Genomic DNA, 25,783 nt, shown 5'->3' with positions numbered 1-25,783 from the left:
TATTATGAGCCGCCGGTCGCATGTAGCAATGATGCAGAGTGAGGTTGCAATGCGATCAGGGCGGCGTGGCGTTGAAGTCGGGGCTCGGGAGGGTCGGCGGCGCCTCAGTTGCTTCACCCGGCGTTCTGGAAACGCGGAAACGCCACCATTTTAGCGGTAAAGGTTGAGGCGGGGCCGAGCCCTTCCAGTGTCATTGCGCCCTTTTGTCAGGGCCCAGTGGAGGTGGATCGTTCATCAAGTTAGGTTGCACCCGCCTTCAGCCTCCAGGGAAACCCGCCAGAATCTTCTTTCCCCCACACATCCCAGGCCGCCGGACGGGCATACAAGCAGCATTGGAGGTTGCCCTCACCATCTAGAACAAGGTCCTGGCATAGTATGAAGCTGGCTGCATGTATATGTACAATCAATGCGTCGTCCCGCCATCAGCCTAATTGTCCAGCCCCGGGCAGGCTTCCGACGACACCTTGACAATCTTGGTGTACGGCGCCGGCTGCGTCCAGATGAGGTTGAAGTTGCCGTCCGGGTAGTTGTCCACCTTTTTGGCGCCCAGCGCCTCGGCGATGTTGTTGAGCATCTTGTGCTCCCAGCTAGCAGATTGCGGTTCTGCTGTCAGCACGGCTGAAACAAAACTCGAATTTACCCAACCGAGGCCGCTGGGCAGGGTAGAGGATGAACGTACCAGATGAGAATGTTGCCATTGCCCTTGTACCCGTCAACCACGTCCTGCACGCACTCGGTGTCGTCGCGGTCGCACGATAGGTCGATCTTGATGCCCAGGTCTGCCGCCAAGGGGGCTACCGTGTCGCGAGGCCGCGCGCGGCCGCCGTCTGCATTTCGCGCAAGAAACATGCCGAGTCAGTGCTGCCGTTCAAGCGGAAATGCGACACGGCGGTAAACGTACCGGCCTTGGGCGTCTGCACCATGATGTAGCCAATGTTGTACGGCGAGCCGGCACCAAAAACCTGGCGCAGGCACTGCGCTCGCTGCTTGCCCTTTTCACTCAAGCCGTCCCCGCCATCTGCGGGCTTCTCGCCGTGGCGGATGAGATACACGGTCGGTTTGGCCGCCGCCAATGCGGCGCTGGCGACAAGAATAATCGCCCAGGGCTTCATGGTGCGTCTTTCTACTATCGATGCGCGCTGAGCCGGCTCCTCAAGTCAGCCGCAGACGTGTCCTCTTATAAGCTCGCTATCCCTGGCGCTCGCGGGCCACCTTAGCAATCCGGTGCCGTCTTTCCGGCTCGGTGTCAAAGTAAGAAGCCTTAAGAAGCTTTATGTTACAGTGGGCAGCAAGCGGCCTGCAGGTTCGCCTGACCGTCGTGCCCGAAGTGGATGCAGATCGAGACGATCTCCGGCAGGTCCAATATCGTCCCTGGAGGCGGCACACGTGGGGTAACCCCGGGGCGCTGTCACAGGCTCGCAGGGCACGAATCCTACCTTGTTACCTTCCACGGCGGGATCTGGCCTATTTCATGCCGGGAATCGTCGGCGACGGCGATTTGCTGGGGACGGGACGTTCAGCTCGCAAATGACACTTGTGGAACAATTGCGAGTGCACCACAATGCATGGCCGCGAGGCGGACATGGTGATGCGAGGCGAGGTCGCACGGGCGGCGATCCCGGGGTTCGCCGGCGGTGGATTTGCGAAGGATGCTGATGCTGGCGTCGGCTGCGGATGCCCCCAAACATCCAGCACCGAAAGCCAGGGCAATGTACGGGAGACGTGCCGATCCAACCGTCCAATGCTCGTGGCCATTGCGCATTGTTGTGCTAGGCCCTCAACTGCACGCAAGGTAAATGCAGGGCTTCGTGCTCCCCGCTCAATGGGCGTTGCGGTTGGTGACTCTCCGCGTCTCCTCTGTATTATCGCGAAGTGAGTTCCAGCATGTACACCTGGTCTATGACAGCAACCCCGTCCAGCGCTACGTACCCCAGAAATAGCGAGAGGCTCAAGGAAGTCCAGGAAGTTGCGCTTCCCCTCATCAAGTTGAGATGCTATCCCTCTCCTTTAGTGACGTCTCGAACACTCCAGCAATGTCCAAGACCTTGCCGTCATACCCACTTCCACCAAGGATCGTAACACCGAACGGCAGCTTCACTCCTTGCCCATTGTCCACCAGTCCGGCATTGACACTGACACCGCACAAATCAACAACATTTGCCGCGTGCGTGAACAGCCCCAGCTTCGAGTTAAGCGCAATCGGATCTTCCGACATCTCCTTGATCGTAGGATGGCACGGCACACTGGGAACGACTAGAACATCGATGCCGCCCTCCAGCGTGTCAAAGATGTTTCTTGCCTGCATGGTGTATTGCGTCTGTGCAGCCTGGTCCGCGAAGACCTGCCAAGGCTTGAGTCGCGTCGAGAGCGCGGATTCGTAGATGGATTTGGTCGTAGGATGAAGCGTATTGATGTTCTTGACGAAAAAGTCGTGCCCAATTGAAGCGAGTCGTTCGTGTACCAGCGTCGCGTCGTACAGAAGGTCGCCGGCTTTGGCGAATGGCGTGTAGTCTATGTCGACCATTCGACCACCGCAAGACTGCAGCTTCTGGATGGCAGCCTTGAAGAGATCTCGATATGCCTCGGAACAGTTCTCCAGCAGCGAAGGCGGAGGAATGCCAAATGTGAACCCGCCCTCCTTTGGTCCTCGAAAGTCCACCTTCCAAGTCGACAAGCTCTTTGGCGGTTTGGCGTACGGATCCAACGGATCATGTCGGTCAATGATGTACCAAACCTGACGCGCATCGGCTATGGAGGGTGCCAAGACGGTGGTTGCATCAAGACTTTTGCATGCAGGCACCAGGCCCCGGGCAGAGATGGTTCCTTTCGTGGGCTTGAAGCCAACGATGCCATTGAAGGCGGCAGGGACACGAGTGCTGCCAGCAGTGTCTGTCCCGACAGCGAATGATACGAGCCCGGCCGCGACTGCGACGCCAGACCCGGACGAGGATCCGCCTGAGATGTGGTCTTTGCTATACACGCTGTGAGGAATTCCGTATGGCGAGCGGCACCCAGACAAGCCCGTCGCAAGCTGGTCCAGGTTTGTTTTGCCAATGTACAAAGCCCCAGCATCGAGCAGGTGTTGGACGGAGGGAGCTGTGGAACTGGCCTCGTAGGCAAAGCTCTCGCATGCCACGGTGGTGACCACTCCTTCCACGTCGATGCTGTCCTTGACTGCAAAGGGTACGCCGAATAGAGGTGGCAGCGGTTTACCGGCGTACTGGGCCGAGAGAGCTTCAGCTGCACGTAGGACGTCCTCCCGAGGCCGCTTGGAGATCCAAACTGCGGGGTCAACTGTTTCGTACTTTTCGATCTTGTCAAAGACCGAATTGACAACCGTCGTCAGGTCCACAAGGCCATGCTTGTAAAGCCGCTGCAGCTCGGAGATTGACGGAAGCTCTGCGTCTGGAGCGAGAATGCCAGATGGCGTGTTCAAATCGGGTATCTGTTCCACTTGAGACAGAAAGTCTGAGCTATGGCCGATGTATCCGAAGAGTCCATCTTGGCCGCAAATTATGTCCAGAGATGTGGTCACCATCTGCTGGTCAAACCCTCCTGTGCAATCTGACAGAATGCAGCACTCGTAGCCGCGGTCGTTGCACTCCCGCAGTGTTGTCGTCACGCAACACCTTTGCATGTCGATTAGCTACCTGGCACACCGCAGCTCGCTTTCGTTCCTCAATTGACTCACTCAGTTGTTACGCCAGAAAATAATAAATGTGTTATTCCCCGGGCAAGCAGTGCTCGGTGTAGCCCTGTGCCCCAAAAGCTGCCCTTTCCGGGTTTGTCGATGATGGTTTCGCCAGGATGGGGCGTCAACTCGCCGATGATGTCGTGACCCCATTCACCCCTCACGAGCAGCCTGCCCATTGGGCCTTGGTCCCCGATGCCCATCGTATGGTGGCCCGTTGGCGCGCTGACCTGCCTCAGCTTTTTGGCCGCAGGCAAGTCCGAAAGATCCGGGCGATGGCCCTCCCGCGTATGGATAACATGCATCCCAATGGCGCGGGCGGCATCTAGCGCTCTCCGAACTGTCGGGACGATCTTGCGAACAGACGAGAAGATCTCGGGGTCTCCACATTGTATGTATCCGAAGCCATTGGGGTCCAAAAAGTCCCGCTGCATGTCAATGATGATGAATGCGGTCGTTGCAATTGGAAACTGAAAGGAGTAGGGCCGCGCATTGGGCAGAGAGATCTTGGTTGTCGCCATCTCGCCAGGAACGCGTAGTACTTTCGAATGCACTCTGGAAATTCCGAGTCGAGTAGCATGCTCATACCAAATGAGCACCGAGACGAGACTAATAGAGCATATAGCCCATGATCTGGCTGCGAAGCAGATGACAATGCCGCGGATGACAATCTCCGCTCGACAAACGGCCGTTGGGCCGCCGGCGAGATGATGTCAGGCTACGATAAGACGGGGCAATAATTTATCTTGTATCTCGGCCTGGGCGAGCGATAAAGGGTTTATTCCCGAGGTCAGGGGTCCTCTGATTGATGACAGAAGTAGGTTCACGGCGCCGGCTGAAAGGGCTGTGGCGGCTGAACTCACAGCGCTAGACTCTCACTGAATTTACCGATGTCGGCCTGCTCTGTTACGGCTTCCCGCCTGTGTCGGCCGTTGTTGCAGGTGTCTTTGGCTAAGCGGCAAGGTATAACGGAGGCGGAATTGAACAAAACATGGTATGAAATGGAACATCGGAGTATAGGATTCTATTTGATCATTGCTCATTGAGGCCTCATGGCCCTCAAACTAAGACGTAAAATGATAGCAAGTCGCAACTAGCCTAGCGCGGTCACTTCCGTCGCGATTCTAAACAGAGGTCGCTGCAGACGAGATGCCTTTCTCGTCGGATTTAATCACGCAGTCCACCTCTATCGGCGTGGCCAATCCGTCATTATAGTACTCAATTCCGTCCACGATTTTCGTCTCTTCGTGTATGGTCGCCTCAAAGAGGGTGTCAGTCGCTGGCCAGAAGTAGTTGAGTACGCAGTAGACGACGAAGGCGCTGGTGAACCCCCACATGAAGCTTATGTCGTAGATGTGGACGACGTCACCAACGGGAATGCTGGGCGTCACGGCGTGTACCATTCCTGGCAGGTTCGGGCCGACAGAGATGAGGGAAGCCACAGCTGCACGCCAGTTGACGCCCCCTCTGTATCGGTAGACGCCCCGGCGCCGATATAATGACGGAACGTCAATATGTCGTTGCTTCACGATCCAATAGTCGGCACCGATAATCGCCGAGATGGGTGCCAGGAAAATGGCTAGCGAGGCCATGAACGTCAGCAGGGAGGCAGCCGAGGATATAATCTTCCAAGGCACCATGACCCAGCCTCCTATGATCGTCGTGATGATGGCGCCGCGACGGAGGTTGATGTATTTCGGAAACAACGTCGTCTGTAGCATCAGAATGGTCAGCAGACTGTCATGCGCGCCTGGCAGCCCAGATGCTTACCATGTCATTTGAACAAGAGATGACGTTGGCTGAGATGTTGGTTCCGATCTGGCCCACGATCCAGCATAGGCCCATGAAAAAGGCGCCGCAGCGTCCAGCTGGCCCATCCCACTGTGCAGCCAGCTCAACTGGATCCCATATATACCTGCCGTACAGTACTTTGCCAGCACTGGCGGCGATAATGCCGAAGATGCCAATGAGCGACGCGAGGCCCGGCATGAAGAGAGCCTGCCAATACACTCCGTTCGACTTTTTCAGGTAGCGGGTAAAGTCAGGAATGTTTGTTCCCATTGTGAGCCTGTTTTCGAAGCGTGTTAGACTGTGAGGTTTTGCTAATGCGGCGATGCGCCTGTCATAGGGATCAGACATACCATGAGCCCGTGATGCTCGACATAGACGACAAGATCAGCCAGCTTTTCGTTGACCCGGACACGACTGCCTGCTGCTGCCAAATCTCGCCTGCGCCACCAGCCTTGACACAGAGTGCAATGACTACGGCGACTGAAGTGACCATAACGACGACCGTCTTCATCACGAAGAACCAGCTGAGCTTGTGGGGCGGAATCAGAAGGAAAGGGAACTGGAGGCTCCAGAACAGAACGTGAGAGCACATCTGATGTGTAGTGATGCCGACTGATGCCGGGATTGTGTTTGGGATATCGAGGTACGAAGGCCATATCGCACGAATGACCTGCGTCATCGCCGTCGAACCGGTGTATGTTTGGATGGCTTGACAGACCTGTCAGCATTGGCGGGGGTTGAGGATGGGAGAAGCGTTGTGAGATAGACGTACCGTGCCAGAATAGAGCAGTAATCATGCGAATAACGACAGCGGCTCGTGAGAGGTAGAAGCCGAAAGACGCACGTGAAGCAACGGCAAAGTTGACGTGTAGATGGGCACCGATGGCGCCGTTCAGGATGAGCGGGATGATGACCATGGAATAGCCAATTAGAAGACAATAGAGAGCCTCTCTCCTGTGAAGGCATGTATGTTAGAAAGCAAGGGAGACAAGATCCGCAGAGCTGTATGCGGGCTGTGAGAGGCATGCACACGTACCATGTAAGTCCCACAGCCATGATGGAAGCTGCCACCTGCCAGCCTTGGGCATTAAGGGCATCACTGAACCAAAAGCCTAGCAGAGTCCATGTTGACCAGGTTCGCCGCTCGATCGGAGTCACATCGGTGTCAATGTTGGACCATTGGCCTTCATCAGCAAAGGTCGTCGTCTGCTTGGGTAAGACCCAGCCAGAAATTGTCCCCTTCTGTCTGACATTGTCCTTGATGGACCCGGCACGACGGTGCAGGTATGAAGTGACCGAAGACGTTGCGGTGGTGAACGCCATCGTGCTGTCGCGCAATACACGGACCAGTAACCAAACCGCGTGAGGCTGACTCGTTTGTCACGGACGGCAACATGGTGGCAGCAGACTGGAGCTTCTTGTATAAATGTGTCAGACAATCATCAATACTGAGAGAAGAGGCGATAAGGAAATAGGCAAATGGCGGGAGATAGGACTCGTCGGCGATATCTTGGGATCTTTCTCAAGCGGTTTGTTCGTGCAAGCAGTCCAGGGCAGCTTCGAGTTCAATTGCTTGTGAGTCTGGGGTAAATCAGCACGAGAGATAAGACGGACCTGCGCCGATTGGCCGCGTCGGACCAGGGACAAGACGACGAATGCGGTAACTGTCATCCACTAGCCCCAGCTCTCCTCCACGCAGCCATGGACGTATTAAACGGCTGTGTTGTCATTTTTGCTCCTGTTGTACGGAGTACTTCGTAGAGCATCTTCGAAGGGAGATTTAGTCTAGACAGACGTTTTGCTCCAATATGGCTGCTCAAAGCTGGGAAGACCAGGCCCAGGTCTGCCGAGACATCCTTGCCCAATCGATTCCCAGACAATGGCTGCTTCCCGCGGATAAGCTCCCGTCCGCCGAGCGAACAAACTTTCTCGAGATCCCGAGAGAGTCGGGAATATTGACTGAGACTGAGCTTCAGATTACGGAGACCGATGCAACGGGCCTTGTGGAGAGCATGGCCGGTGGAACATGGACGGCCGAAGAAGTGGTCATCGCTTTTCTGAAGCGTGCCACAATCGGGCATCAGTTGGTACGTTCATCGCGCGTCTTTGCATTGGGGGATATTGAGATTCGCATTATTGTAGCTCAATTTTGCGACAGAGTTCATGGTCGAAGATGCTCTCTCTCAGGCCCGTGATCTTGACGCCCACTTTCGCCGTACCGGAAAGGTCGTTGGGCCATTGCACGGCGTTCCAATTTCTGTAAAAGAAATGGTGTCCTTCAAGGATCGCGTCACAAATACTGGCTACGTCTCTTGGTCTTCTAATGTTGCGTCTGAAGATGCCTTGATTGTGAGGACTTTGCGCAAGGCAGGTGCGGTGTTTCATGTCCGCACAAACCTGCCACAAACATGCATGGTAGGTGTTCCTTTTCCCATGGAACATCGCTTCACGTATCCATCTAATGCTCTGCCAGCACCTGGACTGCAACAATAATATTACGGGGCGGACGCACAACCCTCACAACATCCGTCTCTCCCCCGGCGGCTCATCCGGTGGAGAATCTGCATCCATCGGCTTCCGCTGTGCAGCAATCGGCATCGGGAGTGACATTGGCGGCTCGATCCGCCTTCCTGCCGCTTTCTGCGGCAGCTATGGTATTCGGCCTACTACCCTTCGAACTCCATGGAACGGTGTCGGGTTGGCAGGAGAAGGCCAGGAGGGCATTCGTTGCACCCTAGGTCCACTCACAAACTCACTGCGTGATTTGGACCTTTTCATGAGAGCAGTCACAGATGGGAAGCCGTGGGATGAAGAGACATCCCTCGTGCCAATTCCGTGGAAGCAGCTGACGCCGTCGCCTGAGTTCACTGTTGGCGTCCTGTGGGATGACATGGTGGTTCACCCACATCCACCGGTTCAGCGAGCGATGAGAGAAGCTGTGGCAAAGATGACGTCGGCCGGAATCGCCATGAAAGACTGGCAGCCATACAAACATGCCCACGGCATGCGCATCATTAACGACCTGTTTTATCCCGACGGCGCAGCTGCTCAGCTGGCTGCTCTGGAAGCTTCAGGCGAACCATGGCTTCCACTCACCAAGGAAGCATTCACTCGTGCTCGCAAGATGACCGCCGCCGAGACGTGGACGGTTAATCTGGAGCGTGAGGCCTACAGAACGGAGTATCGGATGCTCATGAAGGAGCAGGGCGTTGACTTCATCCTCTGTCCAGCCTACCTCGGCGTTGCTGCTGAGCCCAACGAGGCCCGCTACTCTGCCTACACGGCTATATGGAACATTCTGGATATGCCTGGCGTTGTTTTCCCTACCGGGCTTAAGGTTGATCCGGATCTGGACGGCATAGAGACCGACTACAAGCCACGGAGTGCTCAGGACGAGTTCGAGTACAGGGCATATGCTCCGGAGAAGTTTGTCGATGCTCCGATCGGCCTACAGCTGGTATGTCTACTACATGTAGCTCCGCTCCCTGATCGCTCCATCTAACACAGTTACGCGACAATAGGTTGGTAACCGCTTTTGTGACGAGGAAACTGTCGCTGCATCCAAAATTCTTGAGACAATTATTCGATCATCGTGAGGCATGATCGCTATGAACAGCACGACCAGTCTGTCTTCAATGTTTCCTTTTTAGATCGATACTGTAGATTATCTCTATAGCTTTACTTGATATAATGAACTTTGTGCACACCACCCGTTCCATGTTTACAATCCTCATGATACGACGTTGAGTCGCTACCTGGCTTACCAGGCTGATGCCAGGCCCTATCGTGTGCTCCACCCAGTCAACGACCTGAGTACATGTAGTGAGTTCGTTGGCACTGCTCAAGGGTGGATAACAAGTGGGCAGGTAACGGGGAAAGAACCGATTTCCAAGGAACTCTCAAGGAAATAAAATGGAAATAGGACGAAGCCATTAACCCCAGTTTTCCGGACCCTTCATGTTGCAATCCGCGTAGAAGGCAGTCAAACGAGCCCATGGACACGGACCGTCGCGGATCAATTGATCTTACAGCTCTGCAAAAGCCCGCAGACCCCGCGTTCGTGATAACGGGTTAGTGATAGCTGGGGCGCAGAACGGCCGGCGGCCGGTTTGGCCGGCGGCGCGCCCGGCGACGCTAAGAGCGTGGAACAGGGGCAAAGAGCCAGGCGCTGTCGATAACGATAACGCTGGAGTGACTCGCCTGAGCAGTGGCGTAGGGAAGTAGAGCTGCTCCGTGTCTATTAATTTTGGAATAAAGTGAATAATACCGCCTGGCATATATTAGCACTTCAAGACGGAACAGCCAAGTCCTGCGTGTAGGCGACAACAGTTTAGCGTTGCATTGGAGCACAGGTCTTCTGTCAAAGCCGACATATGCCGCCATGCTGGTGATATCCCGATCCCGGAGAACGGAAAGGAGCACTAGCGGCAGCCAAGATGACCGCTCACAGTCTCGCCATAATAAAAACTTCAAGTAGCCCGACTGGAAGGAGCTCGAGTTACAGCACGCCTGGTTACCGAGGAAGTCACACCTTGTCGTTCTGGTAGTTTCAATGAGACCGAATACGAATGCTAGCATCGCCAGTGTGCCTTCGGCTTGCTTGCCTTCACGCACAATCAATTCGCCGTCTGCTCTGTGGCGCCGTCTCGGCCCATGTCATCAAGTCCCTCGCTACACTTCAACCATTCGGAATCGTATAGCATAAGCCCGATCAACTGGCGCGTGGAAACGTCCAATTTTTGGTATGGCTGTTCGGAGGCCAGCATAGCACTCCAATCCGTATCCCTCGTCGGTGCCCTCGGCGTCGCCTGTCCACCTGCTTGCCTTCAACATCAAGTGTCTGGCAAGGTCACCTTCAGGCTTCAAGTTCATACTTCTGCAGCGCAGTTTCGCCACACGCATGGTACTTCTTGATTGCTGCCCCATGAAATGACGCAATACAAAGCCCTCAGTTTGGCGAGAGCACTGGAGAGCATGTCTGGCCCAGGGATACGGACGCGCCCGCAGTAGCCGCGGAGCCAAGTCGGTCGGACTTACAGTCAACTCCGTTGTCCGACGTTCAATGGATCACAATAACTTCCAAATAGCCAATCCGTTGGCCACGTTCGACGATGTATGAGTTCTGCCGAGGGCTGTCGCCGGAGGCATCTGTCTGCGTCCGTAGGAGATGGCGACAGGACTTGAGGTCGTTCATGGTGCAGCTTGCTCCATCAGTCCCACTAGGGATCTCTTCAGCGGCTGTGCAAGCTATCACCTTGATCCATGGCCCTGAATTGAAGTTATGTCGGACCGACGACTCGAAATCTGGCAAGATCAAGGTGATCATTGGACGCCACGCATCGCCCACACCCGAGTCTCGGGCCGATCAGCTCAAGCGAGCGTTTGGAGCTCGTCGGCACCAGCCCTGCAATTAAACCCCACGCATCACCCGACCCAGGCACTTGCGACGCGCGACTCGGGCGTCTTACCCCACGGGGAAGCTCACGGCACTGCAGGCCCCGCCGATCGACACGATCTCCCCGTCTCGCGTGGGCGCCGATGTCCTGCAGGCTGACTTCATCCACTTCGGCTGCGAGTATAGGTATTCGGCCCTTTGGCGCCCATGACGGCGCGACGCAGTCCTTCGCCTGCTGTGATGGCCAGAGCCAAGAGTCACGGCATCACAACCCATGCCTGGTCGTTCAATCTTGCCATGAACTCGCTATTCTGCCGGCAGCGACGTAGTTGAATGCCGTTTACCCAACCCGCATTGCCAAGTTCGCTCGAGTCTCCCCTGTTCAGGCTCGTTCGAAAGTGCGCCTCAAAGGTGGCCGGCATCCGCTGCTCCGACGAACTTCGAGTATAAAAGTCTCGGCCGGCGCAACTCAATCACTCAGACAGAGAAAGACACCAAAGAGAAAATTCCCAGCCAAGATCCGATAATCACGATGAAGCTCTCTGGGCTCATTGCGCTCATACAGCTGTGTGCCGCTGCCCTGGCTGCTGATACCGCCGCGTGGAAGGCGCGCAACATCTACTTCGCGCTTACCGATCGTATCGCTCGAAGCAGCAGTGATGGGGGAGGTGGCTCGTGCGGTGACCTGGGCAGCTACTGTGGAGGCACATTCCAAGGTCTGCAGTCCAAGCTCGACTACATCAAGGGCCTCGGCTTCGATGCCGTCTGGATCACACCGATCGTTGCAAGTGAGTCTCCCAACCTGGACAAAGTTGGCTCAAGGCCCGTACTGACATGCCTCAGATAGCGATGGAGGTTACCATGGATACTGGGCCCAGGACTTGTATACAGTCAACTCCAAGTACGGGTCCGCAGATGACTTGAAGAGCCTTGTAAATGCGGCTCACGACAAGGTGCGCCACGTACCGCTCCATTAAAGAACACCGGCTGATCAAAACAGGGCATTTACATCATGGTCGACGTCGTCGCCAACCATATGGGCAATGCCAACCTTGCCGACAACAAGCCCACTCCGCTAGATCAGGCATCGTCCTACCATCCGGCCTGTGACATTGACTACTCTAATCAGAGCAGCATTGAGAACTGCCGCATCGGGGGCCTCCCAGACGTCGATACGCAGGACCCTGCCATCAGGAAGCTCTACCAGTCCTGGATCAGTTGGCTCGTCTCCGAGTTTGGCTTCGATGGAGTGCGCATAGACACCGTCAAGCACGTTGAGAAGGACTTTTGGCCCGACTTTGCCTCGGCAGCTGGCGTTTACACAATTGGCGAGGTCTTCGACGGGAACCCTGACTACCTTGCTGGCTACGCGGGCCTCATGTCGGGCCTGCTCAATTACGCCATCTATTATCCGTTGAACAACTTTTACCAGCAAAAGGGCTCATCGCAGGCCCTCGTCGATATGCACGACACCGTGAGCCAAAAGTTCCCGGACCCTGCTGCGCTGGGCACGTTCCTGGACAACCACGACAACCCACGGTGGCTGAACCAGAAGAATGACCAGGTCCTGCTACGCAACGCGCTGACATACGTCCTCCTCGCTCGCGGAGTACCGATTCTCTACTACGGTACTGAGCAAGGCTACGCCGGCGGCGCGGATCCGGCAAACCGAGAGGACCTCTGGCGCAGCGGATTCGCTACCGATGGAGCCATGTACAAATTTATAGCCGCGGTAGCGGGAGTGCGCAAGAGCGCCGGCGGACTACCTGACAACGATCACGTCCACCTCTACGTCGCAGACACCGCGTATGCGTGGAGTCGCGCCGGCGGCAAGGTCATTGCGCTGACGAGCAACGGCGGGAAGTCGCAGCAGTACTGCTTCAATTCTCAGAAACAGAACGGGTCGTGGAAGGGAGCGCTGGATGGCAAGACGTATACGTCGGACGGAAGCGGACAGCTGTGCGCCGATGTGGTCAATGGAGAACCAATTGTTCTGGTTTCTCAATGAAGTTGGCCATGTTTGGGCGTTATATCGACAGCTCCTCACTGATGGCTCATGATTCAATGAAATGGCGTGTCGCAAAGCCACATGCATTCCTCCTTCTTGTTTGAAGAATATTATCAGTTTGTGAGTCGCCCTATGTGACCTGGTGCCGCTCCCTAGGCATGTAACTTGGCCTGCCTGAGGTAGGCCGCCATGACGCCGCCACCCGACTGCCATCCGCCCGAGTTGGCCTTGTCCTTCACCACGCTCATGTACTTGCCATTTTCTCCCTCAAGGACCATGGTTCTCACATTATGCGTGCTCACGCCAAAGCTGTACAGCTTTTCGTTGTCCGCGTATATGACACCATTTTCCTGGCACTCTCCCTTGCAGCCGTCACGATTGATGCCGTTGAAGAACGTCCAGTACCCACCACCGTAAATGCGCACGTCCCTGGACTTGGTGACGTACTGGTACACGCCCATCCGGCACTGCGCATCGTCCTCAGCGCACCAGCTAAAGTCTGGATCGCTTTCAAGCAGTGAGTCTTGCCAAGGTCGCGGCGCCAGGAGCCCAGAGTTGTTGCCTTGCCAGTACGGCGTTTCGCTCTGCTGGAAACCCAGAAAGACATTCTGCGCTTTATGAATATTCATTTGGTACAAAACGTTGTGCTCTGTCCCGATGCCGAGCAGCCACGTGCCCTTGACAGACTCAACCAGGAAGCCGCCAGCAGTAGATGGGTTCGCTGCGTTGTCGTCGTCCAGGTCGTGGTCGGCGCTCCAACACCAGCTGTTCTCCCAGTACGAAGACGACGTGGCTGTGAGATGCGCACACATTCGCGCTGCGCGGCATGTCGCCGGGTCGCTGCATTGAGTCTGGACCTTGGACCCTCGGGCGCCACCAATGCGGAAGTGTGTATTCCAGAAGCCGACATCGCCCGGGCGCCCGCCTGCCATGTTGACCTCCACCAACGTGCAGCCTGGGAGGATGTCGGCAACCGTGAACAGCATGTCGACGAATTGGGCAACGCCAGTGCTCCCGAGGAGGCCGACCTGCACGAGCGGCTTGAGATGATTGGCGTCTTTAAATTTGTCACCCGTGGCACTGATTTCCGACCATGCTTCGCCGTGGATCCTAATGTGTCGTAGACGTCAGCAAGCCGCCTGGTTAAGCCAGAAAGATCCAGGTCGAGGCGCGCAACTGACCTTGTTCCGGGTGGAATCAGAAGAGTATCACTGACAAGGTAGGTGCCGTGGGGAAAGAACAGAACCTTCTTGCCAGCAGCAGCATTAATGATGTGCTGCAAGCTCTTCGTGCTGTCGCATGTTAGCGCCAGTTGGGATACTGTGCCCGTGTACTTACTCGTCCGTGACGCCGTCACCAGCAACCTTCCATCCACAGACATTCTTCACATTGACCACCTTGGACACGTCGTACTCCTCAAAGGTAGGTCCCTTGATAGTATGGTATGCTCCAAACGCATCCACGAGCGACGCCGCGCGAGACGACGGGTAAAACTTGCCTTCTGCGCGTTCTCCATCGGCAGGGCCGTACACGTTGCCCCAGATCCAAGACTGTCCGGGCTTGACAGACCCCGTGAGAATAATTTTGCCCGCAGCGGTAACGGTCTATTCGCAATCAGTACGAATTTGCGCAATTGACGGAGTGAAGAGGGGGGCGCACCGATTTGACCGAGCCGTCCACCAGCACGTTTTCCAGCACCATGGAGCCCTGCGCGGTGGACGATCCAGGCGAGTTCCAGAGAATACCGACATCAGACGCGCTGGAGTCAATGAGGGCAAAGAACCCCGTGTTATTGTTCGTCGTCTCGATTCCGACCTTGCATGATTCGAATCGCAGTCCTTGGCCGGTGCCCTCGAACAGCTTGTCCAACTTGAGACCAATGGCCATATCTGTCTGCAGGTTAGCCGCTGCATTCGACGGGCATGTGTGCGAACGAACTTTTAAATGTAAGTCCCTTAAAGTGATACTGCTGCTCGTTCATTCGTATCCCGACCGAGCCACCCTCGAACACCAGGTCATTCATCATCAGCGGTGAACCGCCCTCAGGCATCGACAACCCGGTGTGCGCCGTTCCTCCCTTTACCATTCTGAAGGCGACATTGCTCAGCTGCACGTTTTGACTCACTGCCCAATCCAGTAGTGTAATGTTCTGTGACGGCGGCACGAGCGTCGAATCGAGGACCACGTTTCTCAAGCCGATGTAAAAGTTGATGGTCGAGTCGTAGTTTGAGTCGAAGCCGTAGAACAGGAACTTTTCCGACGCGGGGAAGTCGGGTGCTGCTTGTAGGATCGGCATGTTCGTCGGGTCTCCCACGACGACCGTCTGGACGTACGAGTGGATTGGCTTGGAGAGACGATACGTGCCGCCGGGAAGATAGACCACTGCCGGGGCACCTGTTGTACCGAAACCCCCATCGCGTCTGGTCTGGTTGCCGTCTGCGGACACAAAGTCCAGAGCGGCCTGAATCGCGCTCGTGTCATCGGCTTTGCCGTCGCCAATCGCACCAAAGTCGGTCTTAACGTTTCGGAAGACAGTCCAGTTCTTGCCGTCGGGAATGAATGGGCTGATGCCGTTGTGTTTGATCTTTTCGTACCAGTAGCCCTGAGGGGCTACGCTCCGGACTTGCGCTTGGGCAGCCGGAGGCGCAGCTGCCACAGAGCAAGGAAGGCCGAGAAGCAGGTTCAATGCTTTCATATTGGACGGCGTCGTACTAGATGTTATCGCTATCCCCAATTGCTCTTCCCTGAAAATTTACGGCGAGACATCTCGTCTAAGTACTGCCCGTCAAGGGCGGCAAAAGCATTGAAGCGGCACATGGAGTCGGAGGGGTCGCTGATGCGCGATGTGCTCATCAGGCACGGAAACACGGCAGAGCCAGGAACGGTGAGATCTTAGATCTACCGCGGACCGGTTGTTGTCGAATTCCACCTCTCAGAATTGAGACCAACAGTGCATTTCGGCCCGTCTTGCAGTTGGCGTCCAAGTGTGAGGGGTATGCCGGCGCTACAGGCGAGCTTCCCCGGTGACCCCCACGATTTGTGGCAAAGCTGTTCAAACCCGAGTGCCAACCGAGGGCTGTCTGCCGGGTTGGCCTTTCCACGCACTTCTGAATTCGCATCTAGGTGAGTAAAGATCAGGCACGACAACTGTCTGGGTGTTTGCCTATGCGCTCCATCGTGATTACACTGCGACGCACCGAGTGAATGCGCCACAGGGGGCTGGGGCCCCGGCATTGCGTGAGTCCAAGACAACCATAGTGGGGCGTCTAGGCCTCGGATACTTTTAAAGGTCAAATATGTCCGAGATGACATATGAACAACACGGAGAGGCTCAGTTGTGTTGACCCCAGCGACAGAATCTGTGTGAATGAGCCATAATGAGACACAATGACACCTGATGGTCCTGCGGAGCGCTGAACACAGCCTCACTGACATGGGCCTTGGTTCGTATCGCAAGCGAGATCTCGAGCAACATGAGGACTATCCACAAGATCCGGATTATTTGAAGACTTAGTGACAGAGTGCAAAGCTATATGCTGTAGGATGTCGTCAATGGCACTGAACGTATTTCACGGCCTCCACACCCGACGTTTACATGCTCTTCAATGGGCGTAGGGCTCATCTATCGCACTTTTTAAGGTGGCTCATGTTTGCTCGGACAGAGATGGAGTGGCTGCAGCATGCAACATGCGGAACCAAAGAACTTCGCCATCCCACCAGAGCGAACCAGGACCTGAGCTCCAGAGTGGATCATGTCTGGAGGGCGCATAGATGCTTTGTTCATGCTTTTCAGCTTTGCATGTGGTCATCCCAGAGTATAGTGGCCTGCCTGATCGAGCCCCCGCAAGGCGAACCAGAAGGTCTAGACAGCCTCGAGTCTCCCGCGGGAACTCGGGTCTAAGGAACGTACCGAGAGCTAATCTCGGAACGGTGTTGTTCGGCCAGTGAGTCGAACGGACAGCACACACCGTGGCCCATGGCCAGTCGTGACGGATGGTCCCTGTCATCTGGTTCCTAGAGAGTAACTTCCCATGTCAGTAAAAATGGTTTGTGAGAGGATAAGTCGTCGTATTCGCATGTATTCATCGCCATCAGTTGGGTTGATTCGGGGTTGATCCATGTAAAGCACCACTTGTGTGGTGAACATATAAGAAGCACAACATGTCTCGTTCAGAATCCTCCATACGATATCGACGCAGTTCCTCCGCATTGTATATAGTACCGGCAACAGCATTCATAGGCGGACACCACGGCCAAAGAGTTCATAAACCTTCCGAAGTTGCATCGCTGCGTTTACCAAGCAGGGCATGAGAAGAAATGGTGGTACGTACGCATCGACATTGCTATACTGGTGTTTTCAGTCCATGATGAACTACGCAGCATCAGCTCACGTTCTCAGACGCGTTGCGGTTGCTGAGAAAACGCACTATTACCCTGATTCAGACATTTCACACAGTAGACCAGACATGGCGCTATTTTGTTAGGGATTTTAACTAACAGTATGAACTCTGGCTTGCTGCAGTACTATGGTCGACTGAAAACTCCCTCTTGATCCTTCAAGCTCGGGGCATCACCACGCCGGCAACTCCGATGCCGCCCAAACCAACATGGAGGGCTCGTGCGAGAGTGCGTCGTGGTTCGAGGGACATGCCACTGCCGCCGCAAAAGAGAACATCAGCTCCATATGTCGAGTAAGCAACTTCGAATTGGGGCGAGAACGTCAGTTTCCATTGGCGAACATATTACCTCACACTGGCTCCAGCATCAAGGGATTCTGGCCGTGGCCGCCTCGTGCTGCGACGAAACGATGTCAGCCGGTGTATTAGCGGATCCGTCTATCGCCATTCGCTGATCAAATCTGAAAGCTGATACGCAGCTAACCCAACGGGAACAGGATGGACGCGACTTTACATACTGCACTTGCTACTGTAATTTAATTGACGTTTAAGTATGAAATAAATCTCGTAAGCAGAGATAGCATGCGGCTTCTGCCCTCAGCTCTAGCATTGGACAGGCACGTGCAGGTGGCTGCCAGTTTGCCGCCTTCATGTTGGAACGGCGCTTGGGGCATCCCGTTCCGCACTTGGCGTCAAGAGATGCCTGCACATGGGCTGTATTCAGTCTTGGATCATTTGTGTCAGAGGAAAAATGCTCATATAGAAGAGGTACCACTACGGTATCACTTCATATCTTCGATACTCTCTTTCTCTTCATCTCTGCTCGTTAGTCATCATACGCTCTACAGCCATGAAGCACAGCATCGGATTCACCCTCGTGTCGTTCCTGGCGGCATGCAATGCCATGTACCAAGATCTCTGGCTTGAGCAAATGAGGCAAATAGCAGAGCGGGCAGATTTTTTGGAGCTCGTGGACAAGCAAGGCGCACCTGGGGTAAGTACAGAACATCCGTGTCACAACCACTCGGAATACAGAAAAACTGACCATATGCCTCTTCAGATTTGTACTGAGTCCTGTCACGGTGATCCTGGGGTTTGTCACTATATCGATATATCAGTTCGTGATTACGCAGCCAAAGCCGACGACAAGACACTTCAGGCGCTGTGGCAGCACACTACGGCTCAGCCCTGCATCAATGAGTCTCCGGTAGTCCCTCCCAAAACCCAGGCATATCTTGGCACTGTGCATGGATACGTACGCTAAACCTGTGATTATATAGTGCGCAAGGGACAAGGAGCCATGTATTGCGATCATCAAGCCCGATGGGAGAGCCTTTTGTTCGCGACACCCGAAGCGCACAGTCTCCAATTGAACGGGATCTTCGGAGCGCACCGCGCTCGGCTGTTGCCTGCCGCCAAGGGTTGGATGGAAAGAACATTCTTCTTCTCGATACAGCCTTGTTTGGTCATCAGTCGTCTGTGTTGCCGTCGACTACATGACACGTCCTACTTTTGGCACAGCCTTTCGCGTCTATCATTTTGCTCTAGGGTTCCGAGGTTCGAACATGACCTTCTCCCTCTGGATCATTGCAGTCATGGCAGAGATACTCGGTCCTCTCGCGTGGGCGGGAACGTCGATCATGAAGCATGACGCATACTGCGGTAATCTTCGTCTCTGTCCGTCGAGACTGGATTCAAATCGCCCGGGTAAATAGTTACAAGTTGAATGGTGGAATCTACATCATTGGCATAGCATCTCCCGCCGAAGGCTCTTGCCTTCTTTTACATATCAAATTTGGTGATAAATACTCGTTGAACGACTTGGGCCGGGCTTCTTGCACGGGAACTTCAAATGCATGGGACACTCAAACTTCGCCCGGACAGCTTTGTAGGAGCGGAGAGACTCGTCCAGGACGCCAACTCACGTATAGTGCATGTATCGCTTCGTGTTAATATATGGGTATCTACATCTCGTTGCGCTCTATGTCCTTGCCGCGCGACGTTTATCTCCCCCATTCACTCACTCAGATCTACCACTCCAGCCGGTCGTCGCATACCAGGTTGACGTCGAACCTCTCCTGTCGCCGCCATACTTTCGCAGGGTCGTTCAAACCGGCCACGATGGTCCTCAGATCTGTAATCATGCCGCCCGGCCCGCTGGCAAAGACCACCGTCCGCCCCGCCACCGTTTCCTCGACAAAGTCGCCCAGCAGCTGCCGCAGCGCGGGGTGCCTGCTATCGTCGGAGGCGCCGTCGCCGATTCTGTCCACGGACACTTTGCCGTCGCAGGGACACGCGTCCTCTGAAGAGGAGGACCCGACCTCTGCGACGTCCGTGTCCTTTGCGCCTCCGCACTTGGCGTCCTTCTCGCGCTCGCCCGAGTCCACGTCCCGCGTGGCGAACAGGCGGATCGTCAGGTTCAGAGCCTTCTGCGCCCTGCGCAGGGTGTCCATCTCGTCGCGCACCCAGTCCACATTGCTGGAATGTCGCATCGCCCAAACCAGCTCTACCTTGCGGTCGGGCACGGGCTGCTCCCGGGCGAGCTGCAGAAGCACGGGCAACACATAGGAGATGCCGGTCCCGCCTGCCACGCACACGATGTTGGTATCGACTGCCAGCTTCTCCATGAGGTTCTCACCGTACGGGCCTGCGAGGATGACGGGCGTCGTGGCAGTGGCCGCGTCCCCAGCCAGCTGAGACTTCCTGGCAACCACGTCCGCCACCTTCTTCGTCTCGCCCGACTTTGCCCTCAGAATGTACGAGTGCCGCACGACGCCCTTTAGAAGCGTCGGGGCATTCATCGGTGTGAACGGGTGCGATTGCCAGATGCTGCACTCGGCAAAGCATAGGTAGTAGTGTTGCCCTATCTCCCAGCAATCCTGCTCGTTCTCGAAGTCGAGGCGCACAACATCCCCGTGCTCAGCGTCTGGGAACCGCGTCACCTCTGCGTGCACGGGCCGGAAGCCTGCGCCCGTCACCGCCGCGGGATGGTAGTGCAGCAGGGCGGTGCGGAAGAGACGGGCGCCTCGGTCGATGCCCCAAATGATGAATGCCGGCACCAGGAAGCACTCGAGCTTGTTCCAGTGCGCCCAGCACGCGCCAATGTACACCATGGCGAGCACGTAATGGGCTTTGCGGAAGAACTCGTAGCCCGTAATGCGGATCGCCCATGGCGTGCTCAATACAAAGAGCAGGAGGATGAGGATCATGGCCACGATGCCCCAGATGATGTACGGCTGTACCACCCACTCAATCGCGACAGTGGGCTGAGGCTGGTAGAGCCGGACCTGGATGATGCACCATCCGATGGTGTGCAGGGCGCTTTGGGCGAGGATGATGTAGCCGAGCCAGCGGTGAAGAAAGTTGAAGCTTTGGTACGGCACGCCTGTGAGGACCGAGAGGAGCGACTCGCGACTGCTGAGGAGGACTGAGAGAGGCGTCAGGGCATAGGCGATGACACCGACGCGGTCGGACCAGGGGCCGAGGCTGGTCCGCGTGTTGTAGACGCCCGGCATCTTCTTGACGGGTGTGACCCAAGTGCCGTAGACGATGCCGACGAAGCTCCAGAGCAGCAAATACGCTGACAGAAGTCCAAGAATCAGCACCTGGAGTCGTGTCGTGCGGCCAAAGACAAAGTGGTTCGCGTCTGGGAGAAGATATCGTCGAGCGTATGCCGCGACCGTCCGCCGCAGTTTGCCAGCTCCGCTCCGGGTGTGCTTCGGCGCCGGGTGCACGGTCGGCCGGCTGATGCGCTTTGCAAAGAACCAGACCAGAAGGATGCCGCCGAGCGTCGCCCACAGGACGCCCATGTAGAGCATGCCGACATCGTGGGCCGCGTAGACGACATCGAGGTAGGTGCACGACCCGGGGTCATTCTTGCATGGCACAATGCGATCCGGGTAACCCCAGTGCGGCTGCGTCTCGTCGCCCGCAGTGTGGTCCTGGATATGGCGACGTCCCAGCGCCTCCATGGTGATGTTGTTGGCGTTTCCCCTTGTGTACTGTACTGTAGGAGAAGGGTTCCAGTCGTGACTGAGGCGGCTCAGCGGGAAAGCATCAGAGACATGGACGCAATCTGAGACAACGCTGCCAATCACCCGTGACGCGGCGCAATGCGATAAATAGAGAAACACAGAGAGAAGACGAAATGTCGAAGAGGACGAGTTTCGAGCAGGGGCCGTTGTGCGGCAGTTTGGCGCGCGCCGTTGCGCACGTTGATCTTTGAATTTGCTCACCACCCCGACGAACCAGCGTCGCACCGTTTGCAGCTCCAGAGTCATCAAGGTCTCTCGGCTGAGCAGGAATGAGCAAGTTTTGTGGAGTCTGCGCGGCGGGAGTGGCTCTTTAGCGCTGATTTAATCGCGGGACGGATCGCCTCTGCGTCAAGCTTCGGGTTTTGAGTCGTTTAACCTTGATTCGGCTCGCCTTCATTATCAACCTGCCGCCCTGTGCCGTGGTCCTGCTTTATCAATCGGTCTTGCGCGGCTACACAAAGGGGGCTCGAGTCCGCGATTGACGCCTCCCAGCCCACGTCCAAGTCGATTTGAGGCAGCTTGAGGTCTGCCACCAGCACCAAGATGGATCACAGCAGCCATGGCGGCGGCGGCGATGCCGACTCTTGCAAAATATCGGTAAGACCAGCCGGTAGTCACATCTCATCATGACTCTAACGCGCCCGCAGATGTTCTGGAACTGGTACACCATCGATGCCTGCTTCCTCACCTCAAACTGGCACATCCGCAGCGGCGGCATGTTCGCCGCCACCTGCATCGGGGTCGTCTTTCTCGTCGTCCTGATTGAATTCTTCCGGAGGCTGGGCAAAGAGTACGACGCTTTTCTCTTGCGTCAGTTCCAGCGCGAGTCGACGAGGCGGTATACCGAAGAGGGCAGCGTGTCCCAGGTCGTCACCTTCCGCGCCAGCCTCGTCCAGCAGCTGATCCGGTCGGCCATCCACGCGGTGACGTTTGGCGGCGCGTACATCGTCATGCTTCTCGCCATGTACTTCAACGGCTATGTCATCATTTGCATCTTTATCGGCGCTGGATTGGGCAAGTTTGTTTGTGACTGGTTGGAGGTCAAGATTGACCTGGGCGGGATAGGTCGGGGGTCGCCAGAGGTGAAGGGCATCGAAGAACCTAGCGTGTGCTGTGGATAGATCTGTCAATATTTTTGCAAATCCAATGTCAGCAAGCCATCGTCCCCTCAACTCTCAGCATCGGGTCCCTGCCTTTCGCCCGTTCCTCGTGCACATAACATTGAGAAAGGCTCGCAACAATTCAGCATTCACTCCCAAATTTCCCGAAGGCTTCCACAACTGAACTGAATTGAAACACCTCTATCACATCACAGCCAGGAACAAGGTAGGCATGAATATCGTGCATTACTCGGCATACCAGCCTATTATTAACCGTAGCTGATCCATCGTGCCTCCGACTTCCGTCTCAACGGCGCCGGGGCCGAACATGAATGAAAACAGGTTACATGTAATCTACATTGTAAACATCTGCAGATCCGCGTCCATGAACCCAGATTCCACTGTTTTGTCTAACCAGAGACTCGACCCTTACACCATGATGGCGGCCATGACGGCGGCAAGGACACCAGCAGGGGCCATGACGGCGGCACCGGCAGTGACGGGAGGAGACTGGGTAGGAGCCTTGGTGGGGACACCAGTGCCAGTGGGCTGCGAGGGGGTGGTGGCGCTGCCGGTAGGGACAACGGTAGAGCCGGTAGCAGAGCCAGTGGCGGTGGGAGTGGCAGAGCCGGTGGCCGAGGGGGTGGCCGAGCCGGAGGCAGAGCCAGTGGCCGAGGCGGAGCCGGAGGCGGAAGAGGAGCCGCCGCCAGTGGAGTCCTTGCAGTTGGCCTCGGAGAAGTCGTCCTGAGCCTGGTTCAGGACCTTGGTGAGGCCGTCAGCCAGAGACTTGGCAATGGCCTGGGCGTCCTTGGGGACCTTGGAGACGACGGCCGAGATCAGGGCCTGGGAGTTCTCGTTGATGTCGCCCAGGTTCTGGCGGACGGTGCCGCAGGCGCCGGCCTTCTCGACCTCGGAGCGCTTGGCCTTGAAGTCCTTCTCGAGGGTCTCGCCCTTGGCCTGGAGGGCCTTGACGGGCTCCTGGAGGCCGAGAGCGTCGGCCAGGGAGAGGTCGTCAGAGCCGGCGACCTTAGTCTTGCCATCCTTGAGGGCCTGGATGAGCTTCTCAGCGGCGGCGACGACGGGCTTCTGGTCGCCGGAGAAAGCCTTGGCGGCCTTGTCGAGGTTGTCGATCTCGTTGCCGACGTTGGAGATGACGCCGGTGACGGTGGCGAGGTCACGCTCGAGGACGCGAGTGGGGGGCTCGACAACGCCGGCGACGGCGCTGGTGGCAAGGCAGGCAAGAGTGAGGAACTTCATCTTGATGGTGTTGAGGGGTTGAGTGTTGCAAGGCTGGACTGGCTTAAGCGCGCGGATGCAGACTGTAGAACGAGTGTCGGGGTTGAGAGAAAACAGAATCCAAGAAGGAGTCGGGGGAGACTGGGCAGACAGATGGGTTATATAACGCGGGAAAGGGGGGGTGGGTGGTTGCGGATCGATCTCCCTCTCTCCTTCTCGGGCTTACAACAATGCAATAGGGGCCATGGATGGCGACGAGAGCGGGCTGGCGTTGCAGTCCGCGTGGGTGCCTCCCACATGTCCTGTCGTCGATGCTGCCGAGGTCTGGCCACCACGATGACACGGGGGGGCAGGCAGGGTGTGAGCAACGTCCTGGGATGGCAACCCACCCCTGCCCGGGCAGAGGGCCATACGAGTCGCGAGGCATGATGCCATGCCCGGTGCCTTCCAAGCAAGCAGGATGGAAGGCACGCACAGCAGGGAGGCACACAGGCAAGCAAGGCAAGGCAAGCAAGCAAGTCCGCAACCGCAACCGCAACCAGCCAACGGCGGCAGGCGCAGGGGGGTGCGAGGCTAAGTTCAGGGGTTGACGGTCGTTGTTATTGCGCGATCAGGCTCTAGCGGCTGACCAGCCCATATTCACCCGCGCCATTGGCCCGACGAACCAGGACTTGGTCGTGGAAGGATCGCGGAGTGTGTGCTTTGACCGGGGAGGGTTGGGGGAGTGCGCTGTGTTTCGTCGAGACGGTCGACTGGGCGACGTCGGTTCCCACAGCCAGGCCATGCATAACTCGGCCGGACGCCAGAACCCACACGCCGTCCCGCCTCCCCCGCAGACGCATTGGCCTGGCTGGCAAGCCTGGCAGCCCCATTTCCCCCGCATTCGGGGTGTGTGTGGACCGTCTTCGATGAAGGAGTCAGGATCCGATTGGGCCAGCCCGCCCAGGGCCCTTGAAACTGGTGCTGTTCCGATGGCTCCCATGCTGTTTGACATAATTATAGCGAACGGCCATCCCTGCCACAGCATCACTCCTTCGCCTGAACTCGGCAACCCAGCCCCGTTCGCCCAGCCGACCTACATATGCAAATATGCCTGGCGAGCTGGGTTGATGGCGGACGGCCCGGTTCTTGCGCCCGTCCGCCTCGCCCCAGCCTGCTTCATCTCACAGCGCGTGGGCTTCATCTCTTCCGGCCCTCCACGGTGGCTATCCACCCCCATTCGGCCTCTTCCAGGGCCAATCGTGGGGGCGGGCCGCGAGTCCATCGCCTGTTTGCAATTTCCGCCCCGGACAGGCCGGCTCAAGTCGACTGCAAAGTCAAAGACTGGACTGGACCAGACTCCTCGACGGCTCCACGGCGAGGGGCCCCGTTTCCTCGCTTGGCTCCTGTGCCTGGATGAAAAGAGGCAGAGGGGGCGCGGGGCAGCCCGTCAGGTTGCCGCGTCGACAGTGGCAAACTGCATGGCGCCTGGCGGCCGGCGTTCGCAGGCTTGGATGCGCCTTGGTTGTGAAAGGTTGTTGTTGCCAGCGCCCAGCCATGCAGTCCAGCCCGCTGGAGGAGCCGTGTCATGCGTGCCTGCGTCCTCGTCGTCGTGGACTTGTGCAACACGAGGCGGCGCAAGTCACGCCCGCGTCAGAAACCCGGAGATTTGGCAGTGGCTCCTCGCACACCATCTCCAGCGGCCGCCTGGGGAAGCAGCCGTGCCAACGTGATTGGAGTTCCGCGTCACACCACTGGCGCGATGGCGCCTCACGGGCGGCTCGGCCGTGGACTAACCCAGGCAAACAAAGGTGCCACCATCGACGGCGTGCCTGGCTTGCCTGGCAACGCCGCCAGCCACCATCCTGCTTGCAGCAGCCAGTGTGGCACGGCATCGCCGCCAACAGGGTTGCCGACAGGGGTCGGTGCAACCTTCGTATTCCCACATAGTCCACACCACCTTCGCCTTCTGGCTGCCGCTGTTTGCTGCTTGGTGAGCTGCGCCATCCTGCATCACACCCTTTCTGCCACGACTGTTGACGATGCCAATGTCGATTGACCAGCATGCCGTCCAGCTGGAAATTGCACCGGGGAGGTCTTTTGCAAAACAGGTAGATTTGACACGCGACTCGACACGCGATTCGGGACCCTC

General features: G+C 56.7%; 9 protein-coding genes across 9 annotated transcripts; 3 read left to right on the top strand and 6 right to left on the bottom strand.

Moving 5' to 3' along the window:
- Nucleotides 1-427: 427 nt before the first annotated feature.
- PLICBS_006341 (uncharacterized protein) lies at nt 428-1,112 on the bottom strand (the record flags this gene model as incomplete). Its single annotated transcript, XM_018320123.1, has 3 exons — nt 428-587; nt 680-827; nt 902-1,112. 3 exons carry the CDS (start codon nt 1,110-1,112, stop codon nt 428-430), a joined length of 519 nt encoding a protein of 172 aa, XP_018182597.1.
- An 869-nt stretch (nt 1,113-1,981) lies between these two features.
- PLICBS_006340 (uncharacterized protein) lies at nt 1,982-4,212 on the bottom strand (the record flags this gene model as incomplete). The annotated part of the gene is made up of 2 exons (XM_065600924.1): nt 1,982-3,629; nt 3,821-4,212. 2 exons carry the CDS (start codon nt 4,210-4,212, stop codon nt 1,982-1,984), a joined length of 2,040 nt encoding a protein of 679 aa, XP_065456996.1.
- A 603-nt stretch (nt 4,213-4,815) lies between these two features.
- PLICBS_006339 (uncharacterized protein) lies at nt 4,816-6,805 on the bottom strand (the record flags this gene model as incomplete). The annotated part of the gene is made up of 5 exons (XM_065600923.1): nt 4,816-5,403; nt 5,462-5,759; nt 5,833-6,190; nt 6,255-6,436; nt 6,519-6,805. The coding sequence occupies 5 exons, from the start codon at nt 6,803-6,805 to the stop codon at nt 4,816-4,818; spliced, it is 1,713 nt and encodes a 570-aa protein (XP_065456995.1).
- A 485-nt stretch (nt 6,806-7,290) lies between these two features.
- PLICBS_006338 (uncharacterized protein) lies at nt 7,291-9,078 on the top strand (the record flags this gene model as incomplete). Its single annotated transcript, XM_018320119.2, has 4 exons — nt 7,291-7,569; nt 7,625-7,897; nt 7,956-8,939; nt 9,004-9,078. 4 exons carry the CDS (start codon nt 7,291-7,293, stop codon nt 9,076-9,078), a joined length of 1,611 nt encoding a protein of 536 aa, XP_018182593.2.
- Nucleotides 9,079-11,409: 2,331 nt separating this feature from the next.
- On the top strand, nt 11,410-12,885 carry PLICBS_006337 (uncharacterized protein; the record flags this gene model as incomplete). The annotated part of the gene is made up of 3 exons (XM_018320118.2): nt 11,410-11,665; nt 11,721-11,830; nt 11,878-12,885. 3 exons carry the CDS (start codon nt 11,410-11,412, stop codon nt 12,883-12,885), a joined length of 1,374 nt encoding a protein of 457 aa, XP_018182592.2.
- A 152-nt stretch (nt 12,886-13,037) lies between these two features.
- PLICBS_006336 (uncharacterized protein) lies at nt 13,038-15,580 on the bottom strand (the record flags this gene model as incomplete). Its single annotated transcript, XM_018320117.2, has 5 exons — nt 13,038-13,995; nt 14,067-14,177; nt 14,224-14,489; nt 14,545-14,774; nt 14,824-15,580. The coding sequence occupies 5 exons, from the start codon at nt 15,578-15,580 to the stop codon at nt 13,038-13,040; spliced, it is 2,322 nt and encodes a 773-aa protein (XP_018182591.2).
- A 3,732-nt stretch (nt 15,581-19,312) lies between these two features.
- Nucleotides 19,313-21,253, bottom strand: PLICBS_006335 (uncharacterized protein; the record flags this gene model as incomplete). Its single annotated transcript, XM_018320116.2, has 1 exon — nt 19,313-21,253. The coding sequence occupies one exon, from the start codon at nt 21,251-21,253 to the stop codon at nt 19,313-19,315; it is 1,941 nt and encodes a 646-aa protein (XP_018182590.1).
- Nucleotides 21,254-21,859: 606 nt separating this feature from the next.
- Nucleotides 21,860-22,437, top strand: PLICBS_006334 (uncharacterized protein; the record flags this gene model as incomplete). The annotated part of the gene is made up of 2 exons (XM_018320115.2): nt 21,860-21,913; nt 21,964-22,437. The coding sequence occupies 2 exons, from the start codon at nt 21,860-21,862 to the stop codon at nt 22,435-22,437; spliced, it is 528 nt and encodes a 175-aa protein (XP_018182589.2).
- Nucleotides 22,438-22,845: 408 nt separating this feature from the next.
- Nucleotides 22,846-23,673, bottom strand: PLICBS_006333 (uncharacterized protein; the record flags this gene model as incomplete). Its single annotated transcript, XM_018320114.1, has 1 exon — nt 22,846-23,673. One exon carries the CDS (start codon nt 23,671-23,673, stop codon nt 22,846-22,848), a length of 828 nt encoding a protein of 275 aa, XP_018182588.1.
- Nucleotides 23,674-25,783: the final 2,110 nt, after the last annotated feature.

This window comes from Purpureocillium lilacinum (assembly GCF_023168085.1).
Source record: "Purpureocillium lilacinum CBS 284.36 DNA, scaffold_4, whole genome shotgun sequence".
Taxonomy (NCBI): Eukaryota; Fungi; Ascomycota; class Sordariomycetes; order Hypocreales; family Ophiocordycipitaceae; genus Purpureocillium; species Purpureocillium lilacinum.
The sequence above is the reverse complement of the archived record's forward strand: the minus strand, read 5'-3'. Positions and strand labels throughout refer to the sequence as shown.